The sequence below is a fragment of the Nomascus leucogenys genome, chromosome 2, assembly GCF_006542625.1.
Source record: "Nomascus leucogenys isolate Asia chromosome 2, Asia_NLE_v1, whole genome shotgun sequence".
Taxonomy (NCBI): Eukaryota; Metazoa; Chordata; class Mammalia; order Primates; family Hylobatidae; genus Nomascus; species Nomascus leucogenys.
In genome coordinates, this window is record NC_044382.1 from 102406306 (window position 1) to 102431548 (window position 25243).

The 25243-nt window shown below is 35.7% G+C and overlaps 1 protein-coding gene across 3 annotated transcripts in view; it reads right to left on the reverse strand.

Moving 5' to 3' along the window:
- The window catches only part of FAM172A (family with sequence similarity 172 member A), a 481319-nt gene that overhangs the window by 233018 nt on the left and 223058 nt on the right, over window positions 1-25243 (reverse strand). For 2 of the 3 annotated variants that reach the window (XM_012505467.2, XM_030816852.1), the window contains exon 7: window positions 24524-24742. The exons of the other annotated variant lie outside the window; for it this stretch is intronic. In XM_012505467.2, coding sequence (XP_012360921.1) covers window positions 24524-24742 — 219 coding nt within the window. The remainder of the gene's footprint in view (window positions 1-24523; window positions 24743-25243) is intronic. 3 annotated transcript variants of the gene reach the window in all.

Sequence of the window (25243 nt, forward strand, 5' to 3'; positions counted from 1 at the left end):
ACACTTATTTAATTTCTGTTAATAACATTACAAAATCATTGAAACTGATATTAAATATCCAAATTTTTTTAAAAAGAGAGATGGTGCCAGGTACAGTGGCTCATGCCTGTAATCCCAGCACTGTGGGAGGCCAAGGCAGGTGGATCACAAGGTCAAGAGATTGAGACCATCCTGGTCAACATGGTGAAACCCCGTCTCTACTAAAAATACAAAAATTAGCTGAGTGTGGTAGTGCGTGCCTGTAGTCTCAGCTACTCAGGAGGCTGAGGCAGGAGAATCGCTTGAACCCAGGAGGCAGAGATTGCAGTGAGCTGAGATTGCCCCACTGCACTCTAGCTTGGCAACAGAGCGAGACTCTGTCTAAAGATTAAGAAAAAAAAAAGAAAAAGAGATATTGACTGATATGTCCAATAAATGAATTCTAGAAATTCTAGAACCTCTACTACCTTGTTTTCCTTTTTAATATTAAAATATTATTTTCTTCTTCTCTTTGGAACCACTAATCAAACCATAAATATTTTCATGGTAGAATATGTGCTTATTTGAGCCTAAATTCACAAATAAGGATTCTGACCATTGCAATCACTTCATATAATAAAATGTGACTAAGTACCAGATTACTCATATATAAAATATTTTGAACTGAAAAGATGAATGATAAATAAAACTGTAATCATTTTAGCAAACTAGGCAATCTCAATTTTAGGATAACAGAACAAAGGGCTTCAAAGAATTCTCATATGCTATAAAGATTGTTGGGAGTAGACTGTCACATAGTGACCTTGCTGGCGTCTAACATACCTAACAGTATTTGGAAGCGCATTGTTTCAAATCAATAACTAATTAACAAAGTACAAAAGAAGTTGCACAGTTTCCTTAGCTCCTTGTTAAAAATGGCTTTTGGCAGCACATGGGCAGAAAGGTCGCTTTTATGACATCTCCAGGAGCCTTTCAACACCCTGCCTCTGTCAGATTAAATTACTTTTAGCAATTAATTGTCATAAGTTAAAACAGAAGCACATTTGTTACAGCAGGCTGTCATAATGACATGGTGAGGAGTTGTTTTGATATGAATTTCTTCCACGGACCTTCTATCATATCTTAATTTTTGTGGTTGACCTAACTGGAAGATTGGGAGCACGTCTTAGCTCAAAAATCACAGGCCAACCCTTGGGGGGCTTGGGACAGGATACCAACAAATAATTGAAAAAAAATTGCCACAGATACTTCTGAAAAGCAGAGTTTATGAAACAAAGGACTGTGTAACTTGAAAATTAATTTCAAAACAAAATTATCCTTAACATAAAAATACAGAATGTAAAAAGAATGCAATTTTCTATTGAGTTCAAAAGATGAGATTATTATTGCATTGTACTAAAGTTAAGCACCTAGAAATAGTATGCTATGAGGAAATATTAAATAATTTTAAAATGTGAATTTCAGGAAGAATACACACATGCACACACGCAGGATACATATCTTCTACTTGATGAATATTCTGTTTAAACCTCCGTAACTCTGTACAATCAGTTACCAATAATCATTCCTTATCAAATAATTTTCTGTATAAATCTGAGTATGAATAAGACTGAAAAAAATCCCCTTCTAATTGAGGAATATAATACTTTGGTGAATCCAGTAATAGATCAGATAGTATTTTCAACAGTGACTGACATATGCAAATTTTTGTCCCAAAGGTAAAATATTTTTATAGTTGATTTTTCTTCCTATTGCTATGAATCTGCTACATTATTTAGCTATTTTAAAATTTAAGAGAATGTCACAGAGGATGAAAAAAATACTGGGTGAAAATTAGGCCAGCTCAAAAGGATAAGGAAAATGAAAAAGCATGAGATTTTCAAGAAATCCTAAACCCATGAAAACAGTGAGAACAGCAACCAATATTTTTCAAGTGCTTACTCTGTATTTGATATTGTGCAAAATTCTTAATATGTTCTAATTAATTTAATCCTCATGGTACCATGGGCAGTCGTTACAATTATTATCTACTTTTTATAGATAAGCCAACTGATACTTGAGGAGTTTAATTCATTTGCCCAACATAATATAGCTAATGGAGTTTAACTTCAGGTCCCATGATCTTAAATTAACCCTACAGTAATTTTTATATAAGTATGCACACACATACAAATGTATGTATGTATGTATGTCTGTGCATGTATATATCCAAGAAAGTCTTTCTAGTTGTAAAAATAGATCTTAGGCCTAAAACATGACTATTCCTGGAAAACTGATATTCAGTTATTCCAATTCACAGTATACATTGAGGAAGAGACCAGAGTTATTTATCAATAATTTGAATCTAAGGAGCAGATACAACCAGAGCTTCCAGAACCTTGGTTGTGAGAAGTCATAAGATTATTGAAAAAGACGTAGGTCGGTGTGCGGGTATGTACAGGGTGGAAGATAACTGACCCTCTCAAATACCTGATGCGATCCTTATTATGATCAGGATGTTGTGAACATCAGGGGGCCCGTGGACACTGGAGGGCCAGAGAAGCTTGCTCCTGCTGATTAGAGAATGTCACTAAGTCCTCTGCTCTATGGCTGCCTGTGAACAGTGAAGTTTTTGTATTCTTAACTACATTAAAGGGATGTAATGGCATATTTCTGGAACTCGCCATCAAACTTGTGATGAACATGTTCTAGAAATTAAAATTTAGGCTCTTTTTGAAATAATATCTAATGGTTGTTATTTGCAAGTTAGAGGAATGGGCAAGATTAATACCATATATATTTAACATTTGGAGTCAATATGAACATTTTTTCATATTGTAACCTTACTAACTGAGCAAAATATTCCCTCTAGATATGTTTTGTGAAGGCAACTGTGCAGTGGTATGAAATTTCCTACTTAAATAACTTTAATCTCCAATATTTACAAGCAAATTTTTAAAATTAAATCAGTATATTTTCTATTAATTATATTTACATTAAATATTAGGGATTCTTAGTCCTTGGGTGTTTCTTATTCTTTTTTTTTTTTTTTTTCCTTCCAAGAGTGTGTTCTGTAAGATTAACACTAAGGGCAAAGTGGAATTCATTCATTTTGTCAGATGGACCCAGTTAAGTATTTTTATATTTCAGAGACTGTTATAGACAGACTGACAGACAAAATGAAACCTAGTATTCCTTTTCCTTTATTAAAACCAGTGAAAATGCTTAGCAAAGTAGCTCATTTTAAGGGTAGAAGAAGAAAAAACAATGAATATTTAAATAAAAATTATTTCAGGGAATGACAGAAGTTTAGAAATCATGGCCTCCTGCCTATTTGCATTCCTATATATTTTATAGAGGAAAAAACCTGGCCCGAGAGGTATGATATGACTTGTCCATTATATCTTGCTGGTCATTGTAGTAATTTTGTTGCTTGAAATTTCAGTTCTCATAGAGGTATGAACACCAGCATACGTAACATTACATGTATTTTATAAATCTTTAAAGTGACTTCACATACCTCACTTCTTATTTTCTTTAGTCATACTCATGGCTATGATTTATTACAGCAAAACATCCAAAGCAAAATCAGCAAAGAGAAAAGGCACATAAGGCAAAATCCAGAGGAAACAAGGTACAAACTTCCAAGAATAGTCTCCTGGTGGAGTCATACAGGATGTGCATAATTGCTCCAGCAACAAATTATATTATGACAACACATGTGAAAAGTTGTCTACCAGGGAAGCTCATTAGAGATTCAGAACCCAGGGTTCTTACTGGAGGTTTGTCACATAGCCACTTTCTACCTAGCACCTTACCAAGAATCCAGACTTCCAGAAGGAAAGCAAGTGTTCAGCAAAGACCACATTGTTTGCATAATCAATTTGGGCCCAATGAGCCATTCTTTATCAGTTAGGGTGGCAGAAACCTTCCTGAAATCCAAGTTCCCAGATGCCAATCAAAGGCCAGCTTTGCAGGCAGGCTTTTCTAAGGATAGCCATCTCAGGCCTGCTCATCTCACTTCTTAATTGTCATTACAATCCAATGGAGTAGACAGGTCCTGGGAGACCACTTATATTCCTCCATCTCCTTTAACCTTTATCTAATCAATTAGCATATCCTGCCATTCGCCATCTTAACACTGTACTTCTAAACTGACACTCTAACTACTTCTAGAGCCCATCATCTATTTCAATGGCCTAGGAAGTAAAATTAAGCATATATGCCTGAAGTGATTGCATAAAAAGATTGGCAGTGAGAGCTGAAATATTAAAATGACAAATAATTGTTATGGTTATTTACCTGCTTGCAAATGTAAAAGAATTCTTCTAGAAAAAGAAACATTATAATGTAAAAATGATCATCTTTATAATGTAACATTACGTTAATATAGACAGAAATTAGGGGAAGGAAGAGGAAAAAGAGGAGAGAGGGAAAAGACTTGTTGGTAGTGGCAGTATAATAGAGCTAAAATTCTAACTTCAAATTAGTGTGTGAGGAAGGAAGAGGATAGAAGATTAAAATGAGACACTTCCAAATACTACATGTTCTATAAAATCTCAATAATTATATAAGAATAGCACTGGCACATGTAGATAGACATTTGAAAGGAATAGAACAATACCCAGAAATAAGGGCAAGAATGTAAGAATTCAATCTATGTTAAAGGTGGCACTTCAAATCAGTGAAAAAAGAATGTATTATTTAAAAAATGCTATTAGGAAAACTGATTAACCATTCTGAAAAAAAATTAATGATGCCTATCCACAAAATAAGCATAAAAACAAATTTCTAGTGGTTTAAACACATATTATTGAAGAAGGATGATCTCTCAAATAAATAGGGTGAGGATAATTATCAATATGGAAAAAAAGGAAATTGGATTCATACCTAACTCCAAACATAAAAGTTAACTCTAGACAGAACATAAACCTAAATGTGAAAGGAAAAACTCTAAGGCACATGAAAAAAAAAGGGGAATATATTTGTATCACCTAGGCTAGGTAAGGACTTTTTAAATAATATATTAAAGGATAAACCATATTAAAAAAGATACATTTTAGTATACTAAAATTAAGAATGTTTTAAAATATATTAAAAAAGACAAGCCAAAGAGTAGAGGAGTGACTTGCAATATGTAAATAACACCTACAAGTCAGTAAGAAAAGATTTTTTCAAAATAACAAAATGAACATATACATGAATAGGCAATTCACAGATGAGGAATCATAGATGGCCAATGAAAAACGAAAACATATACAACCTAATTAGTAATAAGGAAAATGCTAACTAAAACCACAATATGATACCATATTATAGTATCCAGGCTAGCAAATATTAAACAGTATGATAACACAAAGATTTGAGAAGGGTGTGAAACAACAGGAATAGCCATGTATGGGTGATCAGAATAAATCATACAACCACTTTGGGAAACAATTTGATATTACCCAGTAAAGCTGACCCAACAATTCTACTAATAAGTATAGATTCTAGAGCACCAGGAGGCATCTGAATCCCAGGAGGCATGCATAAGAATGTTCATTAGAATCTTATAGGCCAGGCAGTGGCTCACGCCTATAATCCCAGCACTTGGATTTGATGGGGTCATTTCAGTGCCTTTTTTAAAAGATGGAGTCTCATTCTGTCGCTCAGGCTGGAGTACAGTGAGATAGTTTACTGCAGCCTCAAATTCCTGGGCCATGTTTCCATCTCAGCCTCCCGAGTAGCTGGGGCTATGGGCACATTACCATGCCCAACTAATTATATATATATATTTAGAGAGGAGGGTATTGCTATTTTTCCCAGGCTGTTCTTGAGCTCCTGGCTTCAAGTGATCCTCCTGCCTCAGTCTTCTGAGTAGGTGGGATTACATGTGTGAGCCACTGCACCTGGCTGAGTGGCTTTTTTTATAGCATTACTCTGGCCTCCTGAGTGTCCCCTGAACTACAGTGGAGAGAAGATTCACATTAAGGCTTTTTAATATGGCATGTTTTATTACTAATCTTTCAAAAATGTTGAAATATCTTAGGTTAACAAGCAACTATTTGTTGGATAATCTTAGCTCAATGGTTGCTATTGCTATTCAAACTATTGACATAATTTAATACCACTTAAGATTATCCATTGAAAGAAATATGGCACATATCTTCATATTTAAATACATTTTTAAATATTTTCTTTAAAATTTTAAAATTTTTTGTTTTAGTTTTTTAGAGTCTTAAAAAAGTATTTATTTTCTTTAGTCACTAGATTCCATTGTATTGGTTTGCCTTGCCATACTTGTCAAAATAAAAAATGTATTGATCACTCTGTCATTTAACTAATATTTGGTGTACCACTATGTGCCAGACACTATAAGAGGATCTACCTAACGAATGTCAACAGTATCACAAGCAATTAAGAATATGTAAAAAATCTAAACAGAAATAATGGTTTTTAATGAAAACTGCTAATCATTAACTTCATATTATATTTCCTAAAGGATAAAATGTAGGTGAAAATGTTTAATGAACTGTAAAACTTTATTAAAAGGTTAAGTGCAATTATTAATGATTACATTATTTCTCCTAAACAGTGAGTGTTGTAAAATGAATATACCACAATGAATATATCATTTGCTGGAGGAGGTGAAAGCAAAAGAAGAAAATAATTAGTTAAGGGATATTAAATGGTTGTGACAGGTTTTAAATGCTCCTTATATGTTTGATTAGCTTCATTTGAACTAAAAGTAAGGGCAAAACAATTTTAAGCATCATTGATAAATACCACCACATTACTGGAAATTGAAGTATTTCAGTTTTCAGAATGTGTTAAAAACATCCAACAAACTAATTCCTTTTAAGTGCCAAATTTTGAAATGGTTTATAATATTCAACAAAAAAATCATGCTACATAACCTTATGTAAAAAAATTCTTATAGAAACAATTTGCACAAAAATTGAGGTTCTCATTGCAATGATAAGTTGTATTTAGTATAGAAAATGTATAAAGTTAGTCTCAAATTTTAAAATTCAATGTGGTTTATAACAATCTTTAAGTATTGAACTTTCATTACTAATGATATATCACTAGTTGTGAAAGGACCTTTCGATTTCCCACTGAAAAATAAAATTTTCCTAAAATCCTATAACATATGAATGATGTCAAAGTACATACTGTAATCTGCCTAATATTAAGAGTTGCTTTTGAATATTGTGGCCTCCCTGTTATACTGTGAGCTCCTGGTAAAGAGGGATTCTGGCTTTTCTATCTCTATTTCTTACAGAGGGCCAGCATAATATTTTATAAATAGTGCTCAGCTGTTGCAATGAAATGTGAAGAGATCTGTTCCAATATGTGCTACTAAACAGGATATATGTCTTCAGTTTCAAGATACATTTGATATCTTGATGTATCATCCTGGCTTTTGTTTTGTTTTGTTTGAGACAGAGTCTCTCTTTGTCGCCCAGGCTGGAGTGCAGTGGCGCGATCTTGGCTCACTGCAAGCTCTGCGTCCCGGGTTCTCGCCATTCTCCTGCCTCAGCCTCCTGAGTAGCTGAGCCTACAGGCGCCCGCCACCATGCCTGGCTAATTTTTTGTATTTTTAGTAGAGACAGGGTATCACCGTGTTAGCCAGGACCGTCTCCATCTCCTGACCTCGTGATCCACCCACCTCGGCCTCCCAAAGTGCTGGGATTACAGACGTGAGCCACTGCACCTAGCCGATCCTGGAAAATTTCACGTGAGTAGAAATTATATGTTTTATTCTTCTCCTTTTATCTTTAATATCTAGCACTTGTGACATGGTACATAATCGATGAAGGTATACTAAGACAATGTAACCTATAACTGGCACTGTATTTTTATCACACTACTAGTTATTTCAGGTATCTTGAAAGTACTAAAAGAAGTTTTAAAAACAAAAAGCATATGGAAACAATTAGGACACTTGGGGCTAACATCTTTATTTAATCCGGCCATTTACTGCCTAGCTTTATCATTTATATTTATCATCTAAAGATCTATCTCTTCTCAATAATATGACATCTAGTACTGAAAGAATTCAAACCTGTTCTCAGTCTGCTTTGGGAAATAAAGGAACAAAACTGACCTATAATGATGCATAAATAAGTAAATTAACATTTATGGAGGAGTCACTACTTGCCAAATAGTAGGCAGGTGATATTTATACAATTTGTGAGGTCAAATATGAGGTTAAAATGTAGGAAAAACAATGAATGTCCACCTTATCGCTACGAGGGCAGCCCCATAAGGGCACTCAGTGTATACAAAGCACAACTCCAGGGATTGCTAGTAAGAATTATGTCTCCTTAAAAGTTATGCAACTAAAAGTATAATTAACAGAAAAAACGTTGCTGAATAATCTATAATATGCTATTAATTCTTAAGATGCATCCCAAATTCAGAGATGTTAAAATGTGATAAAAGGTTTTAGGACCAATGAAAAAAGAGGATAATACAAGCAATCTTCAACTGGCCTTTCTTTGATGGCATCATTTTATCAGCAGTCTGTACAAGAATTTCTGAGGGAATTTTGTCACTCTCCTCTGTGAAGTCAACATAAAGAACATTAGAAGTGAATGAAGTACCGTTAATGTCACAATTCAGATATAATGCACCAAGATTTTCAAATTTATATTCTTCCCCTTAGTTCTTAAAATTGATTACATGAGGAATAGTGTTTTCAACTAACTTTTAGGTTCAAGCCTAAATTACTTATTGGGCACTTATACCTTTCCCTGCCTAACATACACATATACACCCACACACACACAGAAACCCACATACACGCAGGTGCTGAGAAAAAGGCCAGAAGAGAGGCCACTTCAGAATATGAATGGAGTGAAAAAAAACAGAGGGATGAACTGTGTGGGTCCAGTTATGAGAATTTTTTTCAACAAAGCCAGATTGAAAAGTAGGCTGTCTGTATATGCTGGTTTTGTATATGCAGGTTTTGCATATACAGACAGCCTACTTTTCATATCCATGGTTCCACAGGGCCAACTGTAAGACTTCCGTATGTATGGACAGTGGTATATGCAGGGGTTCTGGAATCAGTTCCCTTCGTAAAGCAAGGGATGACTGTGTGTAATTTCTCTTAATCTCAGTTTCCTTATCTACATCTACAAATGAAATAGATGGGCTTTAAAAGTCTAAAAAATATCTACTAAGTTTTAGATATTACCTTTTGGAAACTTATTCTGGTAGAATACTTCTATTAAAAATGTTCTTTCTTCCTAAACATATTCTTTATATAAAACAGTAAACAAACATGGCCTGAATGAATTGTACATACCCCCTTTAATGTGAAAAAAAAAATGTCTCATTGCTAAAAATTTAGAATAGCAACATTACAAAAACAGGAGTTCCTCTTCTCAATAATAACTAGATTTTACTTTTAATAAATTTAATTTATCAGTGTAAAATCTTAGTTCTAATGTTAAATTTGTATATAATGGTTCAAAGTCTGTGTTTTAAAAAAGTATTAATCTATTACATACCTCTGAAAGGTACTGATATTATTATTGCTATGACAGAACCATTATACTTTGGTTCAGATTCTAAAGGAAAAATAGTGACTGTTTATAACTGTCAAATTATTTTAAAGTTATTAAATATGATAGCATCCAAACTGATAGTTCTGCAATATTTCTTCTTATCACCTTATGGGAGACAGGGGATTTTCTGAAATTTCACAGAGAAATAACAATTATCAGACATTTAGGAAGTTACGTTTTATCTTATTTATTTATTTATTTACAGAGTCTCGCTCTGTCACCAGGCTGGAGTGCAGTGATGCGATCTCGGCTCACTACAACCTCCGCCTCCCAGGTTCAAGCGATTTTCCTGCCTCAGCCTCCCAAGTAGCTGGGACTACAGGCGCGTGCCACCACGCCCAGCTAATTTTTGTATTTTGAGTAGAGACGGGGTTTCACCATGTTGGTCAGGATGGACTTGATCTCTTGACTTCGTGATCCGCCCGCCTCAGCCTCCCAAAGTGCTTTTAGAAAAGCAAATTCAGGTATAAGAATTATATTTAGGAGAACAAGAATTAAGGAAAGTCTTGGCTGATGACCATTTTTATTAATATTCAAGGCTAATTTTATCTTTGTTTTCATATGTTCCCTAAATGAGTCACTAATTATAATATATAATCTATTACTTTTCAAGGAAAGAAAAACCTATTGTTTTCTTCTCATATTAATGAAAATATTACTGAGAATAAAATTAGTATTATATAAGGTAGAACTGATAATGTTTTAAGCTGAAATGTCATGCTCCAAACAAATAAATCTAAGCATACAATTTCACATTTGCAAATATACATACGTAATTCAAATACAACTGAGATGCTGGGCATGGTGGCTCACACTTGTAATCTCAGCACTTTGGGATGCCAAGGCAGGAGGACTGCTTGAGCCCAGGAGTTTGAGACCAGCTTGGGGAACAGAGTGAGACTTCATCTATATAAAAAATAAAAAAAATTATCCAGGTGTGGTAGCACATGCCTGTGGTCCCAGCTACTTGGGAGGCTGAGGTGGGAGCATCACTTGAGCCCAGAGGTCAAGGCTGCAGTGAACTGTGACCATGCCACTGCACTCCAGCCTGGGTGACAGGATGGGACACTATCTCAACAACAACAAGAAAAGAAATGAGATGAGTCTATTAGGGAAATACTCAAGTCACTCAGTAAACGTTACATTGCCATGCTATGTCACACATGAAGGACGCACACAGTAATGTTTACATCCATTGATAAAGCCACAGTGTGCATGCGTGAGTACTGGAACTGGCTAAACATCAAAGGGTAGAAGAGTGAAGAGCAATATGCTGATTGGCTGACTACCAGGCAAAGTTACCTATAGACAAGCTGAAATCAGGGTGAGGATAAAAAAGATTCCCTATGGTAAACAAAACACTTTTGGGTCAACTATATAAAAATGATTTAGGCTTTCCTTCATCTCCACCTACAAGGCTTACAAAACCCAGATGGACGGTCTGGGACTGAGGCAAAAATAATGCGCAAGGGCGTCTCACTCCTGAGGAGAAAAAAAATGTGGGTCCCAGATTCTAGAACCAATATATCTGCTCAATGCAACCCCCTAACAATAGTCTTAGAATAAACTATTGTATTGAAGGAACTACTGCTTGTCTTTTATCATAGTGACTGCCTTGCCAACCAAGGAAACTCTATTTAATCACATTTCGACTGCCTTACCAACCAAGAAAACTCCATTTATCTAGTCACATTTGTATACGTATTTTATATTATAATATATACACAGAGAACCACTTAGAGAAAATACTCACTATTGCAACCTAGTGTAGTGGGAAAAACACAGGCTTTGCAGTCAGAATTGGGCGGGCTCAAATCTTGGTTTGGTTATTCTTATTAGGTGTATATCTATGAGTAAGTCTGTTTATGTCTCTAGGCTTTTTTTACATATCTGTAACATCAGAGTAATACACGAGACTAGTGTGAAGATTACACAAACAACTACTATTTCTAGCCTGACAAGGGCCCCAGCAATGGGAAGTGAGTTGGAGACAGAGGGCCTTAAGTTGCCCTTTCTTCCCAAGAAGTGGGTGAAGGTTGTGGGAGTAGAGAGAAGGGCTAATATGCATAACCAAATTCAAATTGAGGTACAGTCCATCTAATTGTATTTTACAGTTACTGTCAAATATTATCTTGGACAAAAAATGTTACCTTAGACAAAGGGAGCTCAATTTGAAGAACTAGGAAGAGCTTGGCCTCAGAAATAGTCATGGACTGAGGCAACTTGAATTGTAATTCAATTATAATAATAATTATAATTACAAGTGATGTTTATTGAGTGCATACTATGTGCTAAAGCAGGTACTAAGTACTTAATTGCATTACTTCTTTTAATTCTAACAACTCTATTTAGCAGATGATGGCCTGAAGCAACTGAAGATCCACAAAAGAAGTGAAAATAGACTTAACTGATGACATTCCACCACTGTGATTTGTTTCTGCCCCACCCTAACTGATCAATGTACTTTGTAATCTCCCCCACCCTTAAGAAGGTTCTTTGTAATTATCCCCACCTTTGAGAATGTACTTTGTGAGATCCACCCCCTGCCCGAAAAACATTGCTCCTAACTCCACTGCCTATCCCAAAGCCTATAAGAACTAATGATAATCCCACCACCCTTTGCTGATTCTCTTTTCGGACTCAGCCCACCTGCACCCAGGTGAAATAAACAGGCTTGTTGCTCACACAAAGCCTGTTTGTTGGTCTCTTCACATGGATGCGTGAGACAGCTAGAAAGCAGGCACAGACATCTGGGCTCTTTCAGCAAGACGCAACCCATTTTAGAGGAAAGAAGGGAATGAAAGTTGTAGTTGCTAAAGCCTAAAATGGGCAAGTGATTCTCCACGGTCTTCTATTGTTGGAAGTAGATCAGTAGAAAACACATTCTAATCCTCAAATTCCACCTGCTGTGTCACTATGGACTGACATTATCTTAGTTTCACCAAAGGGAGGAGGGAGGAAGGAGGGGGAACAGTTGGAGTAGTGTATATACAATGCTCCCTGAGTCCAGATCAAAAGAGTTTAAATGAGATAGATCCAAATGTCTCAATGAGGCATTCCTACCCTATTCTAGTTCTCTATTTCAGTTTACATTGTCGCTCATATTGAGTCACCTAATTTTGCATTACCTAACAGGCCAACTGAAATATGGTTTCTATTTTTATAAATAAATGTTAATAAACTGCTTTCTTTCATTGTTTCTCTGTTCAGCTCCAGAAAAGAGGCAAAAAACCAGTGTTTTTAGACATGTGGTCCACAAACCTCTGGAGATTCCTGAGATTCTTTCAGGGGACCTGCAAGGTCTCTATTGCATTATAGTATTAAGACATTGTCTATTTCACTGTATTGATATTTGCATTAATCATTAAAAACACAATGAAGAATAAAACTGCCTGTAACTTAGCACCTATGAAGGCAGTGATACCAAAGTATGCTAGTAGTCATATTCTTTACTGCCACATAAGGGGGGTGGAAGTGGAGGTTGCAGGGAAGCCAACTACACATAAATGTCAATGAAGAGTAAAATTTACCTCTGTTAAATCTCAATCTATGAGTATATATCTGTTTAATATTTTGAGTGATGAAATGAAGGTATACATAAAGCACTTGCATACCAAACTATGCTATGATGATAGTCTGGAGGAAAAGCAGTTGTGCACTTGATTGCGTTTGGAGCTAAAGTAGTTAACTTTCTAATGGAATAGCATTTGTACTTCTAAGACTGATAGACAAATTATGATTATTCAGATTTGGGTAATTTGGAAGGCATTTTCTTGAAAATGAACAAAGTAAGCCTGACAATCCCATCCAAGAAAAACAACGGATGGTATTTGTGGTCAATGATACAAACTGAGCTCTCTTGTTAAAGTTGGAATTTTGGGAAACTTTTATCATCGCTGATAACTTTGAGAGTTTTTTAATTCTTAAAGCTTTTCTGATGATACTGGTGGAAATATTAATGGGTAGGATTTTTTTATACTGTGTAATAAGATGTGTCAACATTTACATGATTTATGTAACTAAGTGAAACAATATTTTCCAAATGACCAATGTATGATGTTACAAAATCATACATGGGTAAAAGATCCATTCAAAGTACAAGACAGACCAATGGATTTTTATGAGTATAAAATGTGTTGTAGACTCCATACTGCAACGAATCTTTAAGAAATAACTTCTTTTTTAGTGTGGGTATAGCATCAAAGAAGAATATACAAAATTATCTGAAAAAGCTATTAAAATCAACCTTTCTTTTACAATTGCATATCCGTTTGAGGCTGAGTTTTCCTCAAAAAACATCAATGAAGACAACATATTATAAGAGAAGAAATACAGAAACAAGTATAAGAATTCAGCTGCCTTCTATTAAGCCAGACATTAAAGAGATTTTCAAAAATGCCATATTTTTCATTGTGTCTTTCATTTTAAAAATATAGTTATTTCTCATAAAATGCTATTTATGTCATCATAATAGGTTTATTGTTATTTAAAAATAAATATTTTAAAATGTTCTCATTTTTAATTCCTTTCAATAGTAAACATCAATAGATATAACCCATATAAACAATAACCCCACAGTGACCTTAATAAAGTTAAACATAAGCCAATGAGAGAAGACCTTACTCTGCCATAATTCTTCCCATGTTTCCTATGGGAAAGGAGATAGGGAGAGATGAGAAAGGAATTTTTTTTTTTTTTTTTTTTTGAGTCGGAGTCTCAGTCTATCGCCCAGGTTGGAGTGCAGTGGCGTGACCTCGGCTCACTGCAACCTCTGCCTCCCCAGTTCAAGCAATTCTCTTGCCTCAGCCTCCAGAGTAGCCGGGACTACAGGCGTGCACCACCACGCCCAGCTATTTTTGTATTTTCAGTAGAGACGGTGTTTCACCATGTTGGCCACGATGGTCTTGAAATTCTGACTTCAAGTGATCCGCCTGCCTCGGCCTCCCAAAGTGCTGGAATTACAGGCACAAGCCACTGTGCCCGGTCCCACTGGTTGTTTTCATACACATTAATTTACATCATTTATTCCTTATAAAAGTCTAACAGATATGATTATCCCTAATTTATAGATGTAGGAACTGAAAGAGTGATTTTTGCCTAAAGTCACAGTTGGTAAGCAAAAAAATTAAGATTATAGTATGTATTTGATTCTGAAGTTCTTATTCTTTTTACCATATCATATTTATGACAGATCCCCCACCACCCTAACTGGTCAGTGTCCAACAAAAACTCATAAATGCAGAGCTTTGGTCTTTATCATAATTTTTGTTTGAAATCCAAAGGTCTAATTCTTGAACTGATTTCTATTTCTTCATTATTGGCTTGTTTTGCCAAATCCAAAGAAGGTTGCGTACACTTAATAATGGCTGATAATTGGCTGGGCGTGGTGGCTCACGCCTGTAATCCCAGCACTTTGGGAGGCCAAGGCAGGCGGATCACGAGGTCAGGAGATCGAGACCATCCTGGCTAACATGGTGAAACCCCGTCTCTACTAAAAATACAAAAAATTAGCCGGGCACAGTGGCGGGTGCCTGTAGTCCCAGCTACCCAGGAGGCAGAGTTTGCAGTGAGCCGAGATCGTGCCATTGCACTCCAGCCTGGGCAATAGAATGATACTTTGTCTCAAAAAAAAAAAAAAAAGAAAAGATAAAAGAAAAAACAAATGGCTGATAACTGAGCTTCCAACACAATGTACTAATTTTCCAGTGTCAGCACACTTCAGTATAATATTCAAGAGTTCTTACAATCTCATGCTACTCAACATCAAAGGGTAGATTTACACAAATAGGCAAAGGTCTGTCTTCATAGGTTCATGTAAACAAATAATATTCATTGGCTGGGCGCGGTGGCTCACGCCTGTAATCCCAGCACTTTGGGAGGCTGAGGCGGGTGGATCACGAGGTCAGGAGATCGAGACCATCTTGGCTAACACGGTGAAACCCCGTCTCTACTAAAAATACAAAAAAAAAAAAAAATTAGCCGGGCGAGGTGGCAGGCGCCTGTAGTCCCAGCTACTCGGGAGGCTGAGGCAGGAGAATGGCGTGAACCCCGGGGGGCGGAGCCTGCAGTGAGCCGAGATTGCGCCACTGCACTCAAGCCTGGGTGAAAGAGTGAGACTCTGTCTCGGCCGGGCGCGGTGGCTCACGCTTGTAATCCCAGCACTTTGGGAGGCCGAGGCGGGCGGATCACGAGGTCAGGAGATCGAGACCACGGTGAAACCCCGTCTCTACTAAAAATACACACAAAAAAATTAGCCGGGCATGGTGGTGGGCGCCTGTAGTCCCAGCTACTTGGAGAGGCTGAGGCAGGAGAATGGCGTGAACCCGGGAGGCGGAGCTTGCAGTGAGCCGAGACTGCGCCACTGCACTCCAGCCTGGGCGACAGAGCGAGACTCCGTCTCAAAAAAACAAAACAAAACAAAACAAAACAAAAAATAATATTCATTAATCAAACCTTTATTTTAAAAATCTCCTGTGTGTCAGTTGTGGTGGCATGCACCTATAGTCCCAGCTACTTGGAAGGCTAAGGCAGGAGGATTGCATGAGGCCAGGAGATCTACACTGCAGTGAGTTATGATGTCATCACTGCATTCTAGCCTGCATGACAGAGTAAGACCTTGTCTCAAAAAAAAAAAAAAAAAAAAGGAAAGAAAGGAAAGGAAAGGCAGGGGAAGGGAGGAAAGGAAAGGGAAAGAAAAGGAAAAGGGGAAAGGGAAAGGAGAAAAAATATCTACTGTGTTTACTAGGTTTTGAAAATATAAAACATGACAATGTAAAGGTTAATTTCTGGTAATTAAAACAAAAGTATGGCCCTTTAAAGGCTTTAAAATTAATCAGGCTTGATCACAGTTTCCCTTTCAAATGAAAACTCTAAAATGAAGAAACAGGTATGCTTTGGTGAACAGTTAATGATTATATTTTAAGACTGCCTTATTGAATTGTTAGAAAATGCATGTAATAATAGGCCGGGCGCGGTGGCTCAAGCCTGTAATCCCAGCACTTTGGGAGGCCGAGACGGGCGGATCACGAGGTCAGGAGATCGAGACCATCCTGGCTAACACGGTGAAACCCCGTCTCTACTAAAAATACAAAAAAATTAGCCGGGCGTGTTGGCGGGCGCCTGTAGTCCCAGCTACTCGGAGAGGCTGAGGCAGGAGAATGGCGTGAACCTGCACTGCGCTCCAGCCTGGGGCACAGAGCAAGACTCCGTCTCAAAAAAAAAAAAAAAAAAAAAAAGAAAATGCATGTAATAGTGACCTTATCAGGAGGGAGCCACTCCTCTCCTGGCCTCATATGGAGGCACTTCAGCTAGAGTTAACATTCTTAGTTTCTCTCCCTATATCCCATTCTTTCTTTCCCTCAGGAAGAATGTGACTTATCTGATTAGCACATTTAGGAAAAGAAACTGAACATGCTCAGCTCAGCTCTTCAGGGCATCTTCCAAATAGGTTGCAGAAAGGATGAATTCTAGTTTACTTTCTACCACATGAAAGGCAAAGGGAATGCTTGCAGGTTAAGGGGAAAAATTCATTTTGGGGGGAATATATCCGGAAGTCCATTAGCTACAGATCTAAATCAAATTTTCCAGTTGAACTGTATCAAATTTTAATGCTGGTGTTTTGTTTCCTTTTGTCTGATTCCTATGTAATATTGCTCACTGAGTTCCAAACTGCGGAGTGTAGCACTGAGGTACTATTTTGGAACAATGTTGTACTGTAATACAAAAACATATTTGGTCTTTGTCCTTGGTTCCTGGAACAAAGCTCCTAAAACGCTTGAAATTTCATGAGCCAGAGTGTCTTTTGTTATTCATAACAATCCCCTGAAAAAAATCCATCACTGAGTTTATGCTAATGAGGTGACTTAGACTGGGGCCTTTAGATAGCCTCAGGATGGGACTGGTCACCAGAAAGACCCAGTGATTAGAGGGTACTTTCAGCCTCACCCACTAGTGTCCAGGAACGGGAGAGCTTCCAGGTTAGTAAACACACTGATGTGCAGCTGGGAGGGTGGCATGCCGAGAGAGGGGATGGAAGCTCAGTGTGCCCTTTCCCACATACCTTGCTCTACGCATTTCTTCCATTTGATTGTCCCTAAGTTGCAACCTTTATAATAAACTGGTAAACGTAAGTATTTTCCTGAGCTCTGTGAGTCATTCTAGCAAGTTATTGAAACTGAGGAGGTGGTAGCAGGAACCCCTAATCTACATTCAGTTGGTCAGAAGTATGAGTGGCTCCTCCAGGACTTGTGACTGGTGTCTGAAATAGGGGCAGTCTTGTGAAACTGAACTCTTTAGGTAGATAATGTTAGAACTGACTTGAACTATTGGGCACCCAACAGAAATTACAGAATTGGTTGGCATCAGAGAAAACACTCAGAAAGATACTGAAAGGTACAAGGGCCAGGGACCTTAAGAATTGGATTAGTTCTCAATTGAGTCTGAACTTGAGAAATGATGTTATTTATTAGCCCTAAAGCCCCAAGACTGTGTGCCAGATGCTATGTTTGCTTTACACATATTCTTATTATTTAGAGATGAAGTCTTGCTATATCAGGTTTTGAGTTTTGCTAGACTCAAACTCCTAGGCTCAAGAGATGCTCCCACCTCAGCCTCCTGAGTAGCTGGGACTATAGCCATATGCTATGGCACCTGGCTACATATATTATTATCATTCTACTTTTCAGACAAAAACTCAAGTGAAGGGGTGTTAACTTGAGGTCACACTATATTAAATGGAAGAGCTGGAATTCAAACTCAGGTCTATCGGACTGCTTTTTTTTTTGAGACGGAGTCTCGCTCTGTCGCCCAGGGTGGAGCGCAGTGGCGTGATCTCGGCTCGCTGCAACCTCTGCCTCCTAGGTTCAAGTGATTCTCCTGCCTCAACCTCCCGAGTAGCTGGGATTACAGGCACCCACCACCATGCCTGGCTAATTTTTGTATTTTTAGTAGCGACAGGGTTTCACCATGTTGGCCAGGCTGGTCTCGAACTCCTGACCTCAGGCAATCTGCCCACTTGGCCTCCCAAAGTGCTGGGATTACAGGCGTAAGCCACTGCAACCCAGCCTCGGACTGCATTTTTAACCTCATCTCCATATTATATCTCTACAATGGTATGATTCTGAATGTTATTCATACATTAAAACAAGAAATAAAAAGTTATTACCACAATTTGCCTTCAATGGCTACAAACTTTGAGTTGATATAGAAAAATATAAATGCCTTGGAATGTATTATAGAAAACATTTACAATAATACATTTTTATGCTGATTATTAAGATACTAACTAAGCCTCTTTTTCTTCTTTCCAGTTATATTTTAAAAGATCTGGGGGCAAAAAAAAAAAAGAGACTAAAGATAGAGTTTATTGGGGTACACAAGTTTCTAAGTGAAGCAAAATCCGATATGAACAGCAGCAGCCCCTTGTGGTCTAAGGGGAAAAATAGTGTATCTGTAGTTATGGAGGGTGAAAATATGTTTTTTAAAAGAATATATGTACATATTTAGCCATTTGACTTAGTTCTCAACCCAACACATTAAAAAACAGATGCTTTAAAAAATCTGTTGCCAAGATGCTTGTTAAAATTTTATCAGTTGAAATATTAAAATTCATTATGACTTAACACATTATATAAAAATAAAATGTTTTTGTTTCATCGTTTTACAAAGTACTATAACCAGTGGTGATTAACACTGGGAATTTTGTGTCTTGATATGTGTTGCTCAAAAAGAAACTAAATTTATAGGATTACCACGAAATTGATGACATTTTCTGTCTTCACTCTTGAATTCTGTTGGCAGATGTTTTTGAGAACAAAAAATTCCATCTTATTACAAAACATATTAAGCAGGTTTTCCTGCCAGGCAAGTCTGACATGATGTTTATTGCCTAGACCAAATCAATCCCCTTAACAAGCCATAATATATGCTAGCAAGTACACTATTTCATAGTTAAGAAAACTTGCCACATGAAACAGTAAGTTCTTTGATCTCTCATGCTCTGCTCCTAATGTCTCAGAAAAGTGCTGCATAATCTACTAGTTAGTCATATCTATTTATACTCAGTAAGTAAAATAAAATTATACTTTGCTAATCTTAAAGTTTTAGGCCCGAATTCTACTTTACTTTTGCCTGGGTATACTAGATATTTGCAAAAATTTGAAAGGAGACTGGCTATTTACAAGATACTAGAGAAAAGAAAATCCAAATACTTGAATATACTTGGAAAATAAAATAGTTTCAGAAATTAAACAATCGTTGTTTGTAATACAAATAAATTGAACTTGGTTGCTAAAACACTGGACAGAAATGACTTCAGTGGCATTTGCACAGAAGAGATTCAGAACTGTGAACATACCCCAGTCAGAACATCAAAAATGTATTTTTGGAAAGAAAGCTTTAGTTTATCAGAGTTGGCTATTTTCTAAACAATTGCAAAAATTCACATGAATGCTGAAAAAAATCAATCAGAAAACTAGGCAACACCAACTATCTTACAAATTAAAGAATAAGATTTTTGATGGATGTCAACAAATAACTGATAAATATTTAAGCATCTCTATGTGCAATTCCAGGCTTTGCTAAGATTCCTATTCTGTAAATGCTTCTTTCACATTTGGACTTTTCGTTTTGTGTCCATGTAATTCTCTTCCCCTCTATCCTCAGCATCTGTTTTTGCTTTCTTTCACATGCTGGGTCTAATTCTTCTACTTTACTTCCCATCAGCAGAGTCTACAAATAAGTCTCACTTTAGGAAAGAGATGTTCAAGCACTTCCAACTCAACATTAGACAGATCAGCATCAAGTCACTTTCGACTATACTCTACACATAGTCTCTCAAATTCTATTAACTGACCTTCCTTGATTTACTTGTCCTCTTATGCTCCAGTTTGATACCAGAATAACCTTCATTCCTATGCTGCAGGTTCTTTTATCTAGGTATCACTTAGGCCTAATCTTTTTGTTTTGTTCTCCATCCAAGGGATTAAATTCTAGTATCAGTTCCTGACTCCCTCATAATATGCTCTGTACTAATGCAAAAAGCAGCACATATCTGCTTTTAAGGATTGACATGCAATGCCAAAACACATAAAGCATGCTCAAAGATCTAAAGGATTATGGGAAGATCTAGGAGAGGCATGAAAATAATTGGTAATATTAATTAAATTATTAGACAAAAATACAAGAGACATATCAAGATACTACCTGGTAAATTCCATGTAAATTAGCTAATCATTATAAATTCCATGAGTCTCAGTAAGGAGAGGTCATTGGTTATAGTGAGAGGAAGAGGTGGGATTTCAGATAGGCACTTATAATGTGGGTTATAAGTGGATAGAATTTTGGATTCAGGAAAGAACAGGAATTGAAGTTCCGGATTCCATAAAGCACAAAGTTTGTACAGGGTAGAGTAACCCCAGTAGCCTGGCTGTACTCTTAAGAGCAAATGTGTAACACAGAAATTGCAATGGGTCAGGTTGAAACATTTCCATTTTCATCCATAATTTTAGCAGTATAACGACATAGCTCAAAAGGAAAATAGGATATTCTACTTTTATATATTCAGATAAAAATATATAGTTCAAGGTATCAAATAATGACCTTATATCATTAATTTTTGGGTTGTAATCTCAGCTCCTGGATTGAGTAGGAAGTCAACAATTGTAGTGCTGTTTGACTTTTTGTTTTGGTTTGTTGGAATGTTTCCTCATAGAAAATCAAGCTGCACACTTTAATAATGCAGGACATATTTTAAAAAGTAGTAGTTGTAGTGTGGGGTTTTAATCCTGGCTCTACCACCTTATTTAAAATTTATTGTGAAAGATCTGCTCTACAAATATTTATTATGAAGACTCTGTTGTAGGCTCTGGGATACAGTAGTGAGCAAAACAGACTAAGTGCATGCCCTCATGAAGCTTATATTAAGAACTAGGTGACCTTTGAAAAATTACTCAAAGGGGTGTGTGTGTGTGTGTGTGTGTGTGTGTGTGTGTGTGTGTGTGTGTGTGTTTACGGTACAGTCTTCATTAGTTGCAATGGAAAGTGGCAGAGGGGAGGATATGATAGCTCCTGCTCCTGGGGCAGGGTCCCCAGACTGAGTTTCCACCCTTCAAAAGCTAAAAATTTTGACCCACAGTCTGATCTGTAAATTTGGATCAGTATTAGTCATACTATTTGTAGAGAATATATAAATATATATACATATTTATAGAAATACTTACATTTATACATATAAATTGTTTATAAACATTTAATAAATAGAGTCCATTAAATAATAGCTGGTCAAAAATCTATCTTTGTCATCAAATATTGTTTACTATATTGTATCATACGTTTACTATACATGGCTTAATTTTCAAATTTCAGATACATATTTTGTTTTCAATCTACAGAACAATGTGGTAAAGAAGAAAGAGGGGAAGAATCTACAGTAATTACTAGTCCTGGTTTCAACAAGTAGATTTATTATCTACCATTTACTAGCTTAGTAATCCTAGACTAACATTTGTGTATCAGTTTCCAACTATAAAATCAGGACAAAATGATGTGATTCATCTACCTATTAGGCTGTCACAAAGAATAGAAGATAACTGTAAATTGGTAAGAAGTATATAAATAAAAGTTAATTTAGTTCCATCATATAAAATGCTCTGTGTCTGAAAATTACAAACACTTGGTATTGGGAGATATGTAGAGAGAAGAAGAGCACTAGTAGAAGTCATTTCTAGAGTGGATCAAAATTACTAAGGAATTAATACGCCTTACACAAAATGAACCATTCTTCTCTTTCCCACTACAAGGCCAAAACTTACTATCTAGAAGTATGTTTGAAGAGTGTCAGCATATCTCTGCTATTTTACAAAATTCCAGAAGATTTTAAGAGAAATGATGTTTACTAAGAAAAAACATTTTATAACTAAGACCATCGATACAAAGTTGTATTATGTGTTTGGGCCTATTTTTGTCTTTTGATGCTTTTGTTGGGAACCTGAATTGATGAGTGAAATGGGACAAAGAGGCAAAAAGACTTAGAAAAGAGGGAAAAATGACAGGAGTTTAAAAGAGAGAAAATAATTAAAAAGAAAACAAAAGGAAAGAGAGCAGGTCTTAACAATGAAGCAACATAAAAAGAATGTTGTTTCCTTGGTATAAGAAAAAATAGATGCGAGGAAAAACAAAGCAGATGTGAAAAACAGAATAAAGAAAATGCATGCATAAAGAGAACAAAAGAAAAAAAGCAAAGCAATGGTGACAAGAGAAAGACAAAATAGGAAGAAATAAACTTACGGGACAGATGTCTGATATCTGAGATAGATACTTAATCTGTACATGTCATAGGCAAAAAAAAATTGTTTAAGAAGAAATAAACTTAATATACAATATCATTTTGTTTGCATTTTACATAAACAAGTAGGTATTCCTTATGATTTTACATTTCAAAAGCCTTATATGATTCATTTCTGGAATCTGGATATCAGAAGTAATCTTTTAAAAATTTTAACCTGTCATAAGATGGTGGTTTACAGACTGGATCATATAGAAGGAAGCTTAGTACAACTGATAGAGAAGACAGTAACATCATGACCCCGATGTAATTATATAAAAGAAAGGGGGTGATATAACCGCATTGGAACAAACAAGCTACTTATTGCTTCTAAATATAATAAGCGTTCTTGCTTTTCAAATAATATATTAAATAGTGAGATAGTTTCTAAAAATTTAAATATTATAATCTGCTTGATTCATTATATGAACTGCTTTGAGAATTCCTTTTCAGGATACATTTTTGGGGTCTTCAGAATATATATGCTGTTTTCCCCACTGCTTAACTGTCATAGCTTACTCAATAGACTGACCTATAAATAAAATGTTTTGAATGTTTAAAGTACAATTCCAAAAAGTAGAGTGATTATGCCATGAACTAGAATAATATAGAAAATAAAAACTTAGAAAGCAATATATTTCCCCTAAAAGGTGGTATGGAACATTTTATCAATGACCTTCTAAAGTAAATGTAAAAATAGCTCAAGTTGAATAATCTGAAATGTTACTACTATCCTATTGTATAATTTATAAAATGTTATTTTCTCTATGTTTAAATGTTCTGAATTGCTCACTTTTGAGGACTATTTCAATATACTATTTTTCTTAACCAGTAGCGTTTTCAACATGCTTTACTATTAAACTTCTAGCATCCATAATAAGGGCTTTGAAAATTGACAAATGTCTCATATATATAATTTACAGTATGTATGTCAAGCTTCTGAATATGTCCAAGTGTAAATAAAATTGTTTGTGCCCCCTACAGAATTAGAAATCTTTGGGCAACACTGCTCTAATGATCCCATACTGTTAGTACTACAAAGTGTAAAAGTTCGCTGGGTAGGACAAGAGAAAAGGACAGAGTTCCCACATTATGCTATCCCTACACTATTTTGGCTTAAGTATTTATTAAGATATTAATTACTCTTCCTCCCTCTATCTGCCTTTAGACATTAGGCTGAGACACTGTAGATAGTTGCTCATCGTAAAACAATGCATTATCCAGTAAACCTTACCCCCCAAGATGAATGTTTTGTATGCAGCATTATTAATTCAGCGGGTAATATGTCTTAGAATTGTTAGGCTACATATACTCCCTCTTATGGACAACATAATGGCATGTTATGCTGATGCTATGTTTCCTTAAAGAAACAGCGTGTTTGGAAACTGCCTTCTGCATCCATCACAATAAAATTATTTTAGAAAATTTTTCTTGAGGTAGTATGTGACACAAAAGAAAAGAGAATTTGCATTTGTGACTTCTACAAAATGTCACACTGAAATAAGAATGATGCGTTTTGTAATTCTGAATTAAAAAACCCATTTAATCCAAGTAGACAACCATGGGAAATAAATGATGAAAAATAAAAAAATAAATATTCTTGAAGAAAAACAAAACAATCTATATAAAATAAAATATATACAAGGTAAAGAAAATAGTAAAGGAAAGTAGTGATCTCACTCACTCTGATATACAATTGCATCATTTCTTTTTCTCTTTGGGGGTTACGATACTTCTCATAGAAATCACGTCGCTTCTTTGTTTCTTTAGAAACTTTATCTTTTCTTTCCCGTTTTTCTGCTGGTTCATCTGAACTATCAGATGATGACTGTACGTGTATCTTCGGCTTTTCTACTTCAATATAGTTTTCATTGGGATTTAGTACTATTACTCCATATCCTTCCTGTTTTGAAATGAAAGAAGGTAGCATAATTTAAATCATATAATCCATTTCAATTTTCAAAAAAGTTCTTAAAATTTCAGTCTAAGCAATTTTTATATAGTTGCATATTCATTAAAATACTCCTTTAGGCAAGATTATGATTTTATTTTTTTCAAAACAAAGTCATTTAAAATTGTTTGCCTTTATTGTGTATATAAATAAGCATTTATTATTTATAAGAACAAAGAACATAATTGCAACGTAAAGATTATAAAGCTTAAATTAAAAAACTAATTCAGCTATCTCAGAACCCAAAAAATGACTGAAATAAATTAGCAAATAATTTATTTTCAAGTATACTTTCAAATTATATTAATATTTATACTATCTGTTTTGAGAAAACAACCTCTGAAATTGAAGTTTACAATTCAAACTACATTTTTTTGTATATTTTTCTTTACAATGGCCCTTTCAAGAGCATTTTTAATTTGTCTGAACAATTAAAAATAAGCAGCTAAAAAG